The sequence below is a fragment of the Myotis myotis genome, unplaced genomic scaffold (genome assembly GCF_014108235.1).
Source record: "Myotis myotis isolate mMyoMyo1 unplaced genomic scaffold, mMyoMyo1.p scaffold_m19_p_18, whole genome shotgun sequence".
Taxonomy (NCBI): domain Eukaryota; kingdom Metazoa; phylum Chordata; class Mammalia; order Chiroptera; family Vespertilionidae; genus Myotis; species Myotis myotis.
Window position 1 is genome coordinate 32,836,080 of NW_023416322.1, and position 17,009 is coordinate 32,853,088.

The following is a 17,009-nucleotide window of genomic DNA, read 5'->3' on the forward strand; positions in this document are numbered from 1 at the left end:
CCCCCTCCAGCCTGCCCTTGCCCCCCAGCTTTCACCACCCTATTGTCTGTGTCCATGGGTTATGCATATATGCCTACAAGGTCTTTGATTGATTACCTCCCACCCATCCACCCTCCCCTGCCTTCCCTCTGAGATTCCACCCTCTGTTCTATGCTTCCATGTCTCTGGATCCACTTCATTCATCAGTTTATTTTGTTCGTTTGATTCCACATGTGAGTGAGATCATGTGATACTTGTCTTTCTTTGACTGACTTATTTCACTTAGCATGATACTCTCCAGGTCCCTCCATGCTGTCTCAAAGGGTAGAAGTTCCTTAGAAATGTCACAGATGGAGGGAGAATGTTTTAGATAATATGTTTGCACTATCAGATCCACTCTCTTCCTTTCTTCCCCAAGCTCTGCCCCCCAGGAAGCTGACTGTATCAATGGGTCAAATCCAACAGGTTCCTTCATTTTCGGACTTCCTCTTGGATTCAGCAAATAGGAAGTCAAGGATGGAGGTGGGGTGGGGAATGAGGTCAGGGTATTATTCCCTGGCTTCCTTGCTGGGGGTGGGGTCGTGGGGTGAGGGTGAGGCCATGGCTCATTGTGTTCCTCGATAGAAGTCACGGCTCTTCCTGAGGTACCTTCCAGGTTCAGTGACCTCTCCCAGCCTTCCTCCCTTTGGACCGAAGTGGTCATCACTCTGCTGATGCTAGCCAGGACTTCCTGCACTGCCCGCTAAGGTTCACCTCCCCCTCACATACACACCTCATAACCAGTCCTATTGTAAATGAGCCCTTCTGGTATTATCCTAATTTGAGTTTGCCCACACTTTTCAGTTGGGTCTTGACTGGTGCAAATGTTTTAAATGTGTCTTGCTGCCCGGCTGGTGCTGCTCAGTGGTTGAGCATCAACCTATGAACCAGGAGGTCATGGTTCGATTCCCGGTCAGGGCACATGCCCAGGTTGTGGGCTGGATCCCCAGTGTGGGGAGCGCAGGAGGCAGCCATCAATGAATGATTCTCTCTCATCATTGGGTGTTTCTATCTCTCTCTCCTTCTCCCAGCCTCTCTGAAATCAATAAAAATATATTTCAAAAAATTAATAAATGTGTCTTGCTAAGCTCCAAGTCAAAAGAAGGAAAAGTTGAACACCTGCTCTGTTATCCCATCCCTCTGCCTCCTACGCGCACACACCACATACACCCTCTCTCTCTTCAGGGCCTTTGCAAGGACTTGATTCCTATTTTATTTTTAAAAGACTGTCCTGCAGGGGAGGTGAAGACCCGGCCATGCTCACAGCCACCCACAGGGGAGCAGTCACAGAGGCAGAGGCAGTGACAGGCTCGCAGTTCCTTCCCCCTTTGCCCATCGCCCAGGGGTCGGTTGGTCTTGATCACCATCATGTTCTGAAGAGGAACTCAGCACCTCTTCTTGGGCTGGGAGGTTTGGTAGCTGCATGACTGCGTGACCAGGGCCTGGAGTCCAAATCTACCATCCCAGCTATGTGACTCGACAGCCGTGGCCTCCAGCCTGCCCTCCTTTGTTGGATCTCAGGGCGGTGAGGGCCCTGGATTCTCCCCGCCCCATCGAGGGCTGGGGGTTCAGGCTGGAAGTGGGAGGGGGAGGAGGAAAGTGGAGAGCGGGCCAGGTCCCCCGGAACAGGTTTCCATGGAGCAAGTCTGAGTTCCCAAAGTCTGAAGAGGAACCCCAGCTCTGAGAGGCCAAGACTCAGGCGAGGCGTTCCTTAGCGCGCAAAAGCATTTTCTTCCCACACCATTACAAAACCCAACATGAAGCTCCCCACATGTATTATATATGTTTACATTAAACCATAACCCAGGATAACCATTATGTGCTGCCAGTTGTGTTAAAACATTATTTCGGCAAATACGCTATGGAAATTGATAGGAGGCGGCGAATGCCACAGATATCACCAATGTCAAATATCTGTGTCCAAACATTCACTTGACTGACTCTGCAAGTAAATGAATAAACTTGGTAACATACTTATATGCAAAATACTATTTTGTAACCGTATAAAGTTCTATATACAATCTGAGGAATAATACTGCACACTGACAGCTTGGGTCCCAGCCTCACCAGCATCACTCAGTATATCCTAACCCTCAGCTCTGCCTTTGGCAAACACCTCCATTTCCACTGGAAGGCGCTGTGTCCTGAGCCACTGTCTGTCACCAGCTGGTGCAAAGGAAAGGGACTCAGTCTTGCAATGCTTCCTATGTGACAGAAGCGCCTTCCTCAAAAGCACTGATTTCGGATCTGCCTGGAGAGAGAAGAAAGGGAGCCCCGGGCCTGGCCCTCCCTGTGGGGCCCAGGATGGGAAGCGAAGGATTTCTCTCGAAGAGGAAGGAGGGCACGAGGTCGTCACCAGGACGCAGCCACAGGAAATGAAAACCGCCACGCCACTGAGTTTGACATGTAACTGCTTTTATTCTGTGATAAAAATGCTTTCATATAAATTTCATCTTAACTACTTTTAGAATGAAACTTTGAAAAGTAAAAACAAAGTGTGCATTTTCCTTACTATGCCTAGTTAGGAATATGCAGTCATTTTATTGGTTATGGGCCTTCTCATACAAACATATGATATCACTCTTAAGAGAAATGTACACAAGGAAGGAGCATAGTACCAGACAGTTAGGGGCGGAGCCTCGGGGCATAGAACCGTCCAATCAAAGGGTCATCATGCATTCAATGTCATCGGTCAAGGCCAAACTCCTGAAGCCACCTGCCGACAGCACACTCCACCTTTGGTTCCTTTCTGTGCAAGAACTGTGGGCTACCAAACTCAATAGTAAGATGACATAATGGACTTGAGCATCATCGCTGATGGCTTACACTAAAGACTTTCAGACTCTCTTGCCCTTAAACCCCTCCCTCCCTCACCATCATGTTAAGTCAGCAAATGATGCTTCACACAAAACGGAAGAAATAAACAAATAAAAAAAAATCTATCCCCAGAGGATGACAGAAGAATCAAAGGAAGAATTTATAAAAATAAACCAAAAGTGGGGGGTTGACCTATCCACGGTATAAAAGCTCTGTTCCCTTAAAAGTTCGTCTGCCTTTCAGAACCAAATGAGAAGGTGAGTCTCCAACTCACCGTCTCTTCTATTAGATATGATACAACTCAAGGGTCCTTATAATCGCAGAGACCGACCAGTGCCTGAGAGGCGGAGCCCGTGGTCACCTGTGACGGCAGCTTTCTCGTTCCTTCCCCGAAACCCAAAGGGCTGCACGGAGAAACAAGCGAGTGAGGCCTACAGTGCTGGGAGAGGGAGGTTATCAAAGATTCAAGCTGCTGGATCAGAGGTGATACTTTGGGTAAGTGGGGCAGGTGTAGGGCTCCATGGTGAGTCAGACAGGTGACCCCCCCCTCCCACCTGTGAATTAACAAATGCGGCCAAGGATAGAGTCAGCAGTTAGAGTGACAGAATGTTACACACTATGAAAGGGGCTGGTAGAGTTGCCACCTGAGAGAATAAAATGCAGAATGAATAGACAATCTGCTTATATTAGAGCAGAACGAATTCTTTTTCTTGGCTCATGAACTTGGGCAGGACTGAAAAGCATCCTTTGTAGACTTCCCTGCTAACAGACACCCTGGGCTCCTCTGTACGGGGCCACAGGCAGATAAAGCAAGTAAGTGGGAGGCCCTGGTGAACACTCAGCCACGGCAGGAAGGAAGACTGTTATCCACCCCAAAACAGAGCAGGCAACGCCCCTACTGTCTACCACCTGCTCTGGGGAACTGATCTCCCCGGTGCTATGACAGTATAGCACCAGGTCGATGTGACAATTATTTGCCAACTCAGGGAGAAGGGGGCGGGGTGGGGGGGACCTATTCTTTAGCTTCCTACTTCTGGTGTTACCTAGAACACTCCTGCCCCTGACCCAGGGGCATGCAAGCTGCCAAGACCACAAATACAAAGAGCAGACTTAGGTGAGATGCATTTTCACACTGAACACGAGGGTGTCGAGGACAGTGAATCTGTAACTGTCCACTGTCTTCTAGACGGTGACTCTAGGAAAGAAAAATGTCCCTGATAAGCTTGTTAGTTACCTAAAAGGAGATGTCATGACTGCTTCAAAGGAAATGGAATGGTAGCAAGAAGTAGCAAGGGCTGCCTCGTCGTTCCTCCCTTTCCAAGGGACTGGCCTTGACCCTAGAGAGCGAGGCCAAGGCTCCATTTCCTGCCCTTGAAAATAAATCCCTGTGTTCGGTGAGAACCTACTGGGGGCACCGGTAACTCAGCCCCTCCTGTGTGAAAGGAAGACTGGTGAGTGGGCCTGTGATCAGAAAGAGAATCAGGAAACGAAGGGAAGACGGCTGCCATGGGCTACCCGGAGCCGAGGCCAGTTCCATTCTAGAAGGTGAGAGAATGATCGTTTGAGACATTTTCTTCTGTGAGGACCCATGGAAGGAAAGGCTCAATATACAGACAGCTTTGTTTGCTGGGTGAGTGAGGGGAGCCCTCGAGGGTTCTGCCGGCGGGGAGGCGCGCACAGGCTTCCCACGGGAGTCAGTGTGCTGCTGGGCAGGGAGGGAAGGCACCTGCCAGTGGGAACACTTCTTGCATCAGTGAGTTTATCGCTTGGTCATTCCAACATTCTGAGTCCTGGTGGGTTGTTTTTTTTTTTAAAAGGGTCATAGTACCCAACTGCCAAGGGTAAAACTGCACACTGACTAAGCCCACGAACAAAAGACGGACTCTCACCCTCCCTCCCGTAAGGTTTCCATGAAGCCCTGTGTGCAGGCCAGGGAGCTTGGGAGCATCCTGAAGGGATCTCCTGTCCCAAAATGGGGTTCGAAGAAAAGTATTTTGCTCCTCTTCCAGGACTGCTGTCAGGCAGGAGGATGCCGAATGTCCGTTTTCTAAAGAAACATGAAGGTTTATGCTGAGAACCATAACCAAAGTCACCCGGGAGACCCCCAGGGAGAGTGGAAAACGGGAGGGAAAAGGCAGTGAAAGTTACATTCCAGAGCAGGAATGGTTAAAGGCACAGAGGCCGGGCCGGTACCAGGCTGATGTGGCTGCGAACACAGACAGGTGCAAAACTCAAAGCACCAAACAGTCCGAAGAATTGCCAAGGCTGAGAGGATGAGACAGGTCAGTCCAGCTAGAATTCCAGGGATAATTACCCGTGGAATCTTCTCATGGACAGGGCAGGAGCCCCCAGGGTGTACAGCGCAGTCCCAGCTGCAAGAATGTCTGAGCTACAACAGGCATCCGTCCATTCTCCAAGTAAAAGAGGGTAAACATGGTCCCAAGTCTCGTATTCATCTTGCATTTCCAACACACTTGGCTTGATGGGCAAGAGATTAGGAGGCGTGTCGCTCCCTCCCAGAGCCCTGCAGACACCTGCTGACGCTGATGGGACTGCTTTCCTTGCAGTAGCTGAGAGGTAAGAGCGTCTCCTCTCTTCTGCCTCCAGAAGCTGGTTCCAGAGATTTCTTCATTTCTCTCCCGGATGACCTTCATTTGTCCTCAGCAGCATTTACAATAGGCAGTTCTGTGCCTGCACCGGAGGCAGGCTTTCACGCGTAAACCTGCATGTTGCTGCGTGCTGGCTCAGACATGTGTGTCCCCGGTCCCCGCGGACCTCCTCCGGCCCCCCCGGGAGTGGGGCTGGTGGTCACGTCTGACCAGTCAGAAGCAGAGTGGGGTGACGAACTTGACCACTGGTCAGGAGACTCTGGGGATGGGGTCAGGTAGGGATGCTCCCCCTGCAGGTGACCACTGTGGCTGGGCGTTCGCTCGGCGGCATTGGAGGAAGCGTAACTATGCTGTGAAGGGGGCGTGGGGTACTTGCCCACGGAGGCTGGGAAAGGGTGGTAGGTGGGGAGGATGGTCTGAACGACCTGCCCGTCCTGCTGGGGCATCACGGCAGCGGGGAACGCCATGCTGGGCAAACGAGCCATTTCTGGAATCTGGTACATGGTGGGCATGGGGCCTGCAGCAGCCGGAGGGCAGCTGGACTGAGACGGGGGCGCCCCGGCGGGCTGGGCAATCCCGCCTTTGGGGATTAGCTGGAAAGTCACGATGGGGGGCAAGGGCTCCCGGGGGGCGGTCATATGCTTCCCTTCAGGCGGCCTGCTCTGAGGAGCTATGCCAGGAGGGGTGCCCTCAGCTGGTGCCAGTACCATACCAAACATCTCATTGTACTGGCTCTCATTCATCTCCATGCGGTTCATCCAGTCTGCCGGGACAGGGACCGGATGCAGCCTACCCACGCTCCCCGCACTGCCGCTGCCTGGGGGCACCATGTGGTGGTGGGACAGCAGCTGGCTCACCGAGGGAAGCACAGTGCTGGGCCCGTGGGCCAAAGGCTGGATCTCACGGAGGTTAGAGAAGGACAGTGCATGCTGTGCGTGGACGGGGGCGGGGGCCGCGGCCGCGGCCAGCATGGGGTTGGGCGAGGCCTGTAGGAGGCCAGGGGATGTGATCATTGGGGAGGAGGTGGTGTCGGAAACGTAGGTGTGAGGGGACTCGAGGGAATCGACGGGGGACAGAGTCACGGAGCTCTCCGACAGCTGGGCCTTGTCACTCAGCGACTTCTTCCTCCTGCCACCCTTGGCCTCCTTGGCCTCCTTGGCCAGGTTAGGGAGGCTGGTGGGCACGGCGCTCTTGGCGTTGGGCCGTCTGGGCTTTTTGCCCATCGGAGTGTGTTTGAGGCTGAGGAAGGACCGGTTGGGCCCGCAGATGACGGGGGAGAGGGCAGAGGTCAGCACGGAGCCCGGAGGGCTCGGCGCCACGTTGTACTCGTCCAGCAGGCGCACGATGTCGTGGTGCATGCGCTCCCGAGCCACGTCCCGGGGCAGGCGGTCCATGTGGTCTGTGATGTCCCGGTTGGCAAAATGGTCTAAGAGGATCTTGGCGGCCTCATAGCTCCCCTCCCGGGCAGCAAGGAACAGCGGCGTCTCCTCCTGCAGGGAAGGCCCACGAAGAGCACAGTTGAATGAATGACTCTCTTGGGACCAGAGCCATGTTTCTCAATCCTTTTACTATCACCCTCCCCTTAGACATTTGTTCCCAAACTGCCCCCCTGCGTGAAATTTTAATGCCACCGATAGACTGTCTCTCTAGCTATGTGCTGAACGGATATCTATGCTTCAGGCGAAAGAGTACGATTATTTCACCCCAGCCCAGGAACCAATTTTGCCCGTTGAGGGCAGTGTCTCCTTAGGTGGGAATGTGTGGACTCAAGCATGCCGCTGAGGCAGAGCGTCGTAACAGAGCACTGAGCTCATCAAAGCAGGCGAACGAGCTAGAAATAAGCAAGGCAGCAGGGGAGAACCTAAAGCACGTGCAGAGCTGGGAAAAGTAAAAGGAAGCGGAGAAAGGACATGCACAAAGAAGAACTAAAGTAGGGGGAAGGGAGAAGGTGAGCCAGAGCGGGAAGCCTGACCCAAAACTCAGGAAGAAAAGCAAACAGGAAAACACGTGGTGTCCAAGAGCAGAAAAGAAGAGCAGCAGGAAAACAAACGAGAAAGAAGTGAGCAAGAGCAGGGCAGGGCACAGCAGAAGGGCCGTCCAAGACGAGCGAGGCAGCGAGGCAGCACCGAGTCACGTGCAGAACGGCCTGCAGCAGGCTGAGTACCGCGTGGACAGAAGCTCAGCCCCGGCCCTTCCCTGGGGGAGTCCGATGCCCTTTCTAAGGCTCCCGTCCAGCCCGCTTCCTCCTCTGTCTACACTGATCACAGGCGGAGCCGCGGGAGACAGGGGAGGCCTCAGATGCTGGGCGCGGCTGGGCCTGCCCTCCCACTCGGAGCCCAGACTGCACCTTGTTGTCCTGCATGTCTCGGTTGGCCCCATTTTTCAGCAGCAAAAGCGTCGCCTCCACGTTGTTGACAGCCGCTGCCCAGTGAAGAGCAGATTTTCCTGCAAGAGAAACGTTCGTGTGAGCAGGCGGCATAGAGGACACGTCCCGCTCTTTGCATCAGGAAGTCAGTTCCCTGTGGGGTCCAAGTACTTCCTCCTTCCCCCTGTTCTAGGAGTGCTGCGTGCAGGCTGCTCAGCCTCCAGAGGACCTCCTGGGATGAGGACCATTTGTCTGTGGTGCCCCCGCCCTCCACATGGCAGAACCGATCTTGCTGCACTGAAGACCGTATGTATGTATACACGCCAGAACGTATACTTAGGGTCTCTAACGGTGCCCCATCCCAGGGAATCCGGCTCTCATACGTCCTCATGAGAGTGGCAGGCCAGGCAGCTCACACAGGCAAAACTTTCACAGACCTGCTTTGAGGCCCTGAGCCCGCCCTAACCATCCCTTCCCCTCTTCATCCATGCACCTCCCAATGGCTCAGCTCTCCAAGCTCATCATGTTAAGAGAAAGACTGGATGGACGGATGAACCTTCAGTGGCTTTGGACCTGAGGCAGGTCTTTAAGGACCAACAACCCTCCCCCTTAGAGGATGCTCTGCAGGTCAGAATCCCAGCCCTGCCGCGTCCCTACCGTGGTCGTCCACCGCGTTCACGTCTGCTTGGCAGTTGATCAGCTCCGCCACCATTCCCTCCACAGCCAGGCGCGCAGCCAGGATCAGGGGCGTGGTGCCGTCATTCATCCTGGCATCCAGATCGGTCACTCGGTTGCGGATCAGGATCTAGAAGGGAAAGTACAGGAGAGAGTCACCTGGATGGAGAATGTAATGACACTGAGAGGAGGACCAAGGGCATCGTAGTGGAGGCCACGCTGTAAGTTCCTGGAGGGGAAGAAATGTCTTGTTCTTTTTGTGCCTGAGTCTCTACCAGGATCAATCAACAGATGTTTGTGGAATGAATGAATGAATGAATGAATGAACGAACGAACGTGCTCAAGACAATGGCTCCATGTAAAGTGAAGTCCTACTTTCTAAAGAAGGAAGGGGGGTGTGGGAAAACACCACCACCTCCATTACGGTGTACAGGATGCTTCCAATTTCCTCAAAAGGGTGCAATACCAGGGCAAAAGGAGCACACTGTGACTTCACGTAAAGAAACCACAGAGGAGCCCGTGGAAGCCCACGTGGTCAGGTAAACCTGTAGGCAGAAGCTGACACTAGCAAAGGCTTCATCACAGGTACCGCTCCCCTCGATCTACTCATCTGGGAGGCATTCTGGCACCTCAGAAAACCACGTGATTCGCACTCAGAACACTGCTGTCGGGTCTGTCACCCCCTGGCTACCGACAATTAGGTCAATTTGCCTGCGTCCCTTTTCCAGCTTTCCCATCTAGCAAGCCCGGCTCTGCCACCTGCTTTATTCTCTGAAAGAAGTGCTGAGTGAATGTAATGGGATGCTAAGTGCCTTAACAAAGATAAGACACTGCAGATCATGTTCTTTACCTGGAAAACACCTTGGGCATCAGCTGCCACTGCGGCATGGAGAGGGCAGCGGCCCATGTTGTCCTGGGCGTTGGCATCTGCACCTGCATCCAGGAGACGCTTGGCGGCATCTGCCCTCGAGTAGCGTGCGGCCAGGTGCAGGGCCATCTCGCCGGTCCGGTCTGTCTGGGCCTGCAGGCTGGCCCCCTGGTAGACCAAGTCTGTGATGATGTTGGCAGACGAGTCCTCTGCGTCCTCATCTTCCTCACTCACGTCTGAGCTGCCTCCTCGGAGGGAAGCCAGCATCAGCGGGGTGCACCCATCTACAGGAAAGGAGAACCCGGGACTCAGGAGGAAAACGGCCCTCGTGTTCAGTTAGCCCCGCTGTCGGACAGTTCAACACGAGTCACGTTATTCGACTGGGAAGAATCCCTGTGCTTCTGGTGACCCTGGCCACCTGCTCTTCCATTGGGAATGGCCCCCCAGTAAAGGGTAATGAGGCAGCAAGAAGGGTTCTTCTTGAAGTTAAACAAGCTTTCTGTGCATGTCCCTAAGGGTTATGTTACTTTTAAATGGACAATTTAAAATATTCAGTGTTAATAGAGCTATAGGCACCGAAGTTTCAGCTAAATGAATTCTCCATCCCTCTGCTTTGGGATATGATTTTTCTGTTGTACTAAAATCTCTCTCGTTCTAGCCGGTTTGGCCCACAGACTGAAGGGTTGCAGGGTCGATTCCAGTCAAGGGCACGTACCTCGGTTGCAGGCTCGATCCCTAGCCCCTGTCAGGTTGCGTGGGGGAGGCAACCTATGATGTGTCTCTGTCTCTCCTCCTCCCTTCCACTCACTAAAAATATCCTCGGATGAGGATTAATAATAAAAAAACCCCACCCCACCCCTACCCCCAAACACAAACAAAAAAGTAAATGAAATCTATCTCATATAATCAGCCCACTTGTTCGCAAGCACGCTGGGCGTGAAGCGGTGTGCGATCCTCCCTGTCTGCTCCTGTGAGTTCATGTCTGCATGTCCCTATTCCTCAGCACTGTCTCCTCACGCTGACTCAGCGCCTGGGAAACTGGCTGGGGGCACATCACCAAGCAGGGCAGACACGGGAGGGACAACACAGAACCCAGGCAGGCGTGGCCTCGTGAGGGGAGGCTGGGTGCTGACCTGGGCCCCGGACGTTCACGTCCAGCACGTCCACCTCCTGCTCCGCCTGCGGGGGCGTGAGGGCCAGCGACGGGGTCCTGCGGATGTCTGCGGCCTCGAGGTGCTGCTGTGTCCAGGGGCGTCGATCGATGGGGTCGTCTTCTGAGAGCAAAGCCTCGGCTTCAGCCTGAAAGGGGACAGCACGCCGGCTGTGAAGCTGCCCACCACCAGGAGCTGCGGACGAAGCTAGTCCCGAGCCTCCCGCCAGCTTCCTCTCAGCCCCACCTCTAACCCTCAGATCTGCATCCACGGCTGCCTCCCAGCTCCTGCTCACCTGTCCCGGGTCACCGTACAGCTCTCCCACCCCCACCGCCCAAACTCTAGCCTCAGCCTTAATACCTGACGTGCCTACCTACCTAACATGCCATTTATAGGTCCCCTAGGTGCCAGTTCCTTGCTTCTGGGCATTTGCTCACGCTGGTCCCTCTGTCTGCCAGGGTCTCTCCCAATCCTCTGATTAACTCCTACCGCCCCTTCAAATGACTTTGGACTTTAATTCCTCCCGTGGATCCTGAAGAGCACTCTGCTCCCCTCTCCTTCCTGACTCCGTGCTGGGTGCTCCTGGGTGCCTGCACTCCAGTCGCTACCACTAGACAGACTAAGGTTCCCGAGAACAGGGCCCACACCCTTCCCAGGGCTGCCTCCCTGTGCAAGCAAGTGCTGGGCACAGAGCAAGTCCCGGGAAATATTTGTTGAGCAATAATCATTATTACAATTTCAAACGCAGCTGCCCGCTACTGAGTATCTAGCATGGGATAGGAAGTAGGTAAGGCACTTTACTAGTACACGTACTGCTGTATTTAATCCCCACAACAACTCACAGAGAAAAGAATTACTAATATCCCTGTTAATAGCATTATTTTACAAACAAGGGTAATTACATACAAGGAGGTTAAATAACTTGCCAGCTACCAAGTAGCAAAGTTTTGGACTTGACTCTGTGCTCAGTGCGTGCCGGTAATACTCAAGGTCCACCTCCTCACGCTGATTTAGAATACCCACGGGACATACACGTCCCAGCCACGTATAGTTACGGACCGATGGCCTCCCTTTCCACCTCGGCCGCAGCCCAATCCACCTCTTACTTCTAAATGGTGTTAGTTCCTAGGTTCAAGATGAGGAGCCTCTAATGGCCACTGGCTTCTTTATTGTTAATCCTACCCTCCTTCCAGAGGGGAAATGCCCGACAGAGCAAGGGCGCGATGGAGGCAGCAGGAAACTGTTTACACACCTCAGTCCTTACCCGGCTGCCATCTACGGCATTTCAGGAAGGAAGTATGCTTGTTGCCTGTTTTATTATTCTTAAGAGTTCTTACTGAAAACACACAGAGGTCACCCAAGGCCAGCAATGACCTGGAGATCCCTGCCTTTCATGACCACCTGGAATAGCCGTGGCCCAGGCAACGTATAAAGAGGATCACTCCCATTTGGGACACTCCTGCTCCTAAGGACAGGAATGGAAATGTGACCCGAGCGTGGCCGATGGTTGTCAACTCACCTTGGCTTTCTTTGGCTGGGGCCCTTCATCGTCGACCCAATGCTCACTTGTTCCAGAACCTATCAGGTTAGCCTCTGAGACTTGCGTGGAGAGATTCCTGATGGCCAGGGTTAGGAGGGAAAACATGAGAAGAGGCGTATCATCAACGGACCCGGAGGACTGCCACCAGGACACACACTCTTCTCTACTCGCTTTGGCCCACAGGGATGGGCAGCATTTTACATCCCTTTACCGGAGTAAACATCCTTTCTTTCCCGCTGATCAAGAGCTTACAACAAAGGCGTGCCTTGCTCTGGCCTGTGTGCTCAGTGTTTAGAGCATTGGCCTGCATACTAAAGGGTCTCAGGTTCGATTCCGGTCAAAGGCATGTACCTGGGTTGCAGGGTCTCTGGCCCTGTCAGGGTGTGTGCGGGAGAAAACCAATGATGTGTCTCTCCCACATCCATGTTTCTTTCTGTCTCTCTCTCTCTCTTCCTCCCTTCCACTTTCTCTAAAAATTAATGGGAAAAGATATCCTCAGGTGAGGATTAACAAAACAGAACAAAAAGTGTGCCTCAATACAGAAGCTGAGCACCAATGCGACAGATACACGTACAGGTCGGAAGCACTGGCCTTTGGCTGCTATTTCACAGCTGCTCAGGGGGTACCCAGAGTGTGGTCACGTGTGGCGATGTGGTCAGAGCTCAGAGCTAAAGGCATCACCCACACGACCTGCCTGCCTGCTCTACCCCTGCTCATCACTGCTGTGAGCAGTGCTGTGGGCAAGCCGGCTTACTTCAGCCCCACAGCATCCTGTCCCACCGGCTCTCGACGCTTGTGATTGCTGGACTCCCGGCGAAGGGTGAAGCCTTCGGGCAGCCAGAGGGAGCCGTGCTTACGCTTCCGTTTTGCCATGATGACCACCAGCAGCAGAAGGAACAGGATGATGACAACAGCGACGGCAAGGAGATAGAGCAGCTGGGTGGGTTTGGGACCCAGGGATTCACCTGCAAGTGCAAGCGACAGGAAACGTGTTGATAAGACATTGACCTCCCCACACTAGCTTTACGTTTATCCTGAGGGCAGCTGGGAGCTCCCAGCCCTCAACAACAAAGAGCTGCATGTTGAGGAGTGTGCCCTTCCTCTTTGTCCCCAGGTGACGCCCCCCCATACCTTCCCCCTAAAGCAGTGCTACTCACTGACGACAGAGACAAGCGGGTAGGACAGGGTGCCCTGGATAGCGTGAGAGGCCAGAAGAGCTGCAGCTGCATCCGTGGTCTTGAAGCACTGGTCTGAATCTTGAACACACTGGCGGTTGTCGATTTCCAGAAATACCTTAGAGCTGTGGGTGCCCAGGGGAAAGAGGAGAAAGGGCAATGAGGAGTTAGGCAGGGCTGCACGAGCCTTCCTTGTCTCCTGCAGTGTCGGCCTCTCTGCTCTGTGGTGCTGCCTCCTCCAGAAAGCTCTCAGAAATCAAAGTATTTCTCCTTCAGATCCTACACACTGATTCCTGCTTAGGGGGTACCTCACCTTCCTGGGCTGAGTCCAAGCCTTCTGACTGAGGCCACACACAGCTGAGACGCCAACGATTGATATGAGAGAGAAGTCCCGCTAAAGGGATGTGAGGTGACCTGGCGAGAGGTTGGGGAGCCCAGCATCTGAGGAGGCCTCCCTGCCTCCTGCCTCGTGCTCGCTCCAGCCCACCTTGCAGATCCCCAAGATCAAGGCAAACCTTTAGTCTTAGACACAGATCCTGGGACCGTGCGTCTGTTTTACCTGGTGGGCTGTTTTATTTGTCTGGGCTTTGCATTTTCACAGATTACGTTATGACTTCCTCTGTGTATCGAAGTGCTCAGCTTTATAAAATTAAGCTTTAAGCAGCTCAGAGCCTGGCCGGCATGGCTCAGGGGTTGAGTGTCAACCTATGAACCAGGAAGTCACAGTTCGATTCCTGGTCAGGGCACGTGCCCGGGTTGTGGGCTCAATCCCCAATGGGGGCATGCAGGAGGCAGCTGATCAATGATTCTCTCTCATCATTGATGTTTCTAGCTCTCCTCCCAAATCAGTAAAAATGTATCTAAAAAAAAAGCTCAGAAACCAAAAACCTACCCAGCCACCTCCTGGTCTGGATCCTCAGGAAGGGACCTGCGTGCCAGCCTCGGCTTCTTCAGGGCGGCCGGCTTCTCGCCGTAGTAGGGGTAGACCATGAGGTGCCCCTGGGGATCCCGCTTGATGCGCAGGTTGGTGTGCAGCAGGGTGCCCAGGGCCCGCAGGAAGCTGCGCGCGTCCTGCAGCAGCTGCTCGGGGGGCATCAGCACCACGATCACCAGGGTCCCCTCGGCCAGGTTCTCCGGCCGGTCAGCAGCGCAGTCCAGCCCGTCCCAGCCGCACTCCTCGCTGTTGCAGCCCTGGTCACAGTGGTCGTCCCTGAAGTGGTCTGCGCAGTACGTGTCGTACCTGGGCAGGGAGGCAGGCCGGGGGGAGGGGCTCAGACGAGGCCGCAGCTCCATTTGGTTTTCCACTGGGAACTACGCTGGATTTTTCCTACCCATCTTCTGTGGCCCAGGTCAGGCCCCAGATGCCCGTGACGCCTTCCCTGGATTTCCCGCCCCTGCCATCTTAGAGCACAGAGTCTGCGCCACACGGCTTCAGGGGGCGCGCCCTGAATGAGAGACAGCACGTGCTCACTGTGCCACACGGGCTAGGGGCCCCTGGTAGCTCGTCGTGTTTTTAAATCAGGTGGACAAACAAGAGGAAAATCAACCTGCCTCATGCTTCCTCTATTTCTGTTTGCACCGCCCCTGGCGAGGTAACCAGGGGCATTGGAAGTACAGGTGTCTCCAGAACCTGGATACATAGCTCCGAGCCATCAAGACGTGTCCATATGGCCTCTATTCTCCCCACCCACACTGAGTCCCAGCTAGGGAAGGTGGGCAGGGAGGTGTGTGTCCCACACAGGAAACCACATCTAACTTGTACAGCCTCTTTCAAATACTAGGAAAAGGAAATCGAGTCCCAGAACCTAAATGGTGCACAGTCCACTTCATCGGCACTCCCCTCCCTGACACCCTGTGACAGTCATACCATTCGGCACAAGCTGCCACGCTAGCTCAGCAAGCACTGAGGTGTCAGGAAGCGCTGGGTGTGCTCTGGCAATTTAACCGCTGGGTCTCGGTTCCCTCACCCTTGAAAGACCATTAACAACACCCACGCCTCACCAGGCTGTGGAGAACTCATCAGAGGCAAATAGAATGGGACACCTAACAGGACAGTCTCCATGCGACCCACAGAGCGCCCTGTAGCTGCAAAGCGAAGACCAGGAGGGCTGCGCGGCCTAACCTAGCTCCACTTCCTGAAAAACCCAGCTGGGAAAGGTGGGGGGTGAGCAGGCAGAGGTACAGACCTTTCCATCCATCCTGCGGGCAGGTTACGTGAGAGGCTGCCTGAGAGTGGGCAGCACCACTTCCAAAAGGCATTTCCCCAGGAGGTCACGAGAGCAGCAGGTGAGAAGGCAGAAATAGGCAGAGAGAGGGTGGTTGTGCAAGGAGCATCCCTGAACCTCTGCCAGCCAGGCAGCGCCCCGGGCGGCGTGCGGTGGGACGAGGCCGGCGCCAGGAAGCAGAGGGCCTCGGGCACCAGTCTGAAAGCAGAGGCAGGTCGGGCGGAAGCGCTGGAGTGGTTAGGAGCAAGAACAGGAAACCGAGGTGTGTTAGTGACAGTCGCCCTCCGCTTCGAGGGACCCAGGACCCTTACTTGCACGTCTTGCTGTTCCCCTGGCACTCAAAGTTGTCGAACAGGCACTCGGCCGTGTTGCACAGCTCGTCGCACTGGTTGTTGATGTAATCCCAGCAGGGCAGTGGGGAGGAGCAGTTGGCCCAGGGGTTCTCCATGGTGAGGGAGCAGTCACCCCCGTCCCACTGGCAGGCGTGGCTGTTGCAGGCCTCATCGCAGACGCCGTCCCGAGCTTTGTCGGCACAGTACTGGCTGTGACAGGTGGCAGGTGGGGTGCTGGTGGGGGCCGTGTGGAGCTCGCAGCGGCTGCCCCGGAACGGCGGAGGGCACTGGCAGGAGTAATACGGGGGCTGGCGCTGCGGGAGGCAGCTCCCCCCGTGCTGGCAGGGGCTACTGGCACAGCCCAGCTCGCACTCCTGGGGGTTGGGGCAGAAGCAGCGGGGCCCTGAGGGCGTGTGGACACACTGCTCCCCTCGCCTACACTTCACGTGTCCACAGCTGCTCTGGCATCTCGCCCCGGAGAACCCCTGCGGAAATCAGTGAACAAATGAGGATGGGGGGGTCGATTCTTGAGGGCATGTCCCATTTCCCCTCCCAAGCCTTCGGCCACACCGCTAGGGAGGCTAAGATTCCTCCACGCAGCCAACTGGACCAAGTTGCAAGAAGAGACCTCTTCAAGTCAACCCTTGGGATGATGTGAGTTCTACCCACTTAAGATCACACCCAAATTAAATCCACAGGTCGTGATGGGATAAGACGCAGGCGACACTGCTTCTGTTAGCACCTTTCCTAACCATCGTTCTGTCGCTTACGTAAGGCCTTTGGGGAGTGTGGGGAATCACTTCAGGAGTTCTGGGTAAATACACTTCCCCATGTCAGTCATCCCTCCACTTCCTGTGCGGTCCCGGCCAGGGTGCCTGCACAGGCTTCCCCTCGGGGCCTCCACACCGTGATCTCTGTTTTAGGGAGGTTTCAGCCTCCGCCAGCGGCAAAGGGGCCTGCACAGCAAATGGCTAAAATCAGGCTTCCTTCTAGTTTAAGCAGCAGCTTTCTCTGAAACAGCCCCTGCTGAGGAATGCAGGCGAAGCTGCGTTTCCAACCAACTCTGCCCCCAGCCGGGCAGCAAGACCACCTCCAGCGCAGCACCCGCAGCCAGAGACAGCAGTCCTCTCTGCGGGGAGCATCCCCCACCGCGTGCGGGTTCCCTCGCTGCTTCCAAAGACCCACAGTCGCAGACTAGGGCGCCCACTGTGTCAGTATCTTAGCTCTACACGGA

At 54.6% G+C, this 17,009-nt stretch overlaps 1 protein-coding gene across 5 annotated transcripts in view; it reads right to left on the reverse strand.

Moving 5' to 3' along the window:
• Window positions 1-2,412: 2,412 nt before the first annotated feature.
• Window positions 2,413-17,009, reverse strand: part of NOTCH2 (notch receptor 2) — a 130,874-nt gene continuing 116,277 nt past the window's right edge. For 4 of the 5 annotated variants that reach the window (XM_036344185.1, XM_036344186.1, XM_036344187.1 and 1 more), the window contains 10 exons: window positions 15,755-16,260; window positions 14,111-14,458; window positions 13,201-13,343; window positions 12,798-13,008; window positions 12,023-12,119; window positions 10,486-10,651; window positions 9,335-9,636; window positions 8,467-8,614; window positions 7,792-7,889; window positions 2,413-6,934 (listed from right to left, as the gene is read on the reverse strand). In XM_036344185.1, coding sequence (XP_036200078.1) covers window positions 5,546-6,934; window positions 7,792-7,889; window positions 8,467-8,614; window positions 9,335-9,636; window positions 10,486-10,651; window positions 12,023-12,119; window positions 12,798-13,008; window positions 13,201-13,343; window positions 14,111-14,458; window positions 15,755-16,260 — 3,408 coding nt within the window. In that variant the 3' untranslated portion in view covers window positions 2,413-5,545. Of the gene's footprint in view, window positions 6,935-7,791; window positions 7,890-8,466; window positions 8,714-9,334; window positions 9,637-10,485; window positions 10,652-12,022; window positions 12,120-12,797; window positions 13,009-13,200; window positions 13,344-14,110; window positions 14,459-15,754; window positions 16,261-17,009 lie in introns of those variants that run through there. The other variant, XM_036344189.1, reaches the window with a different exon arrangement.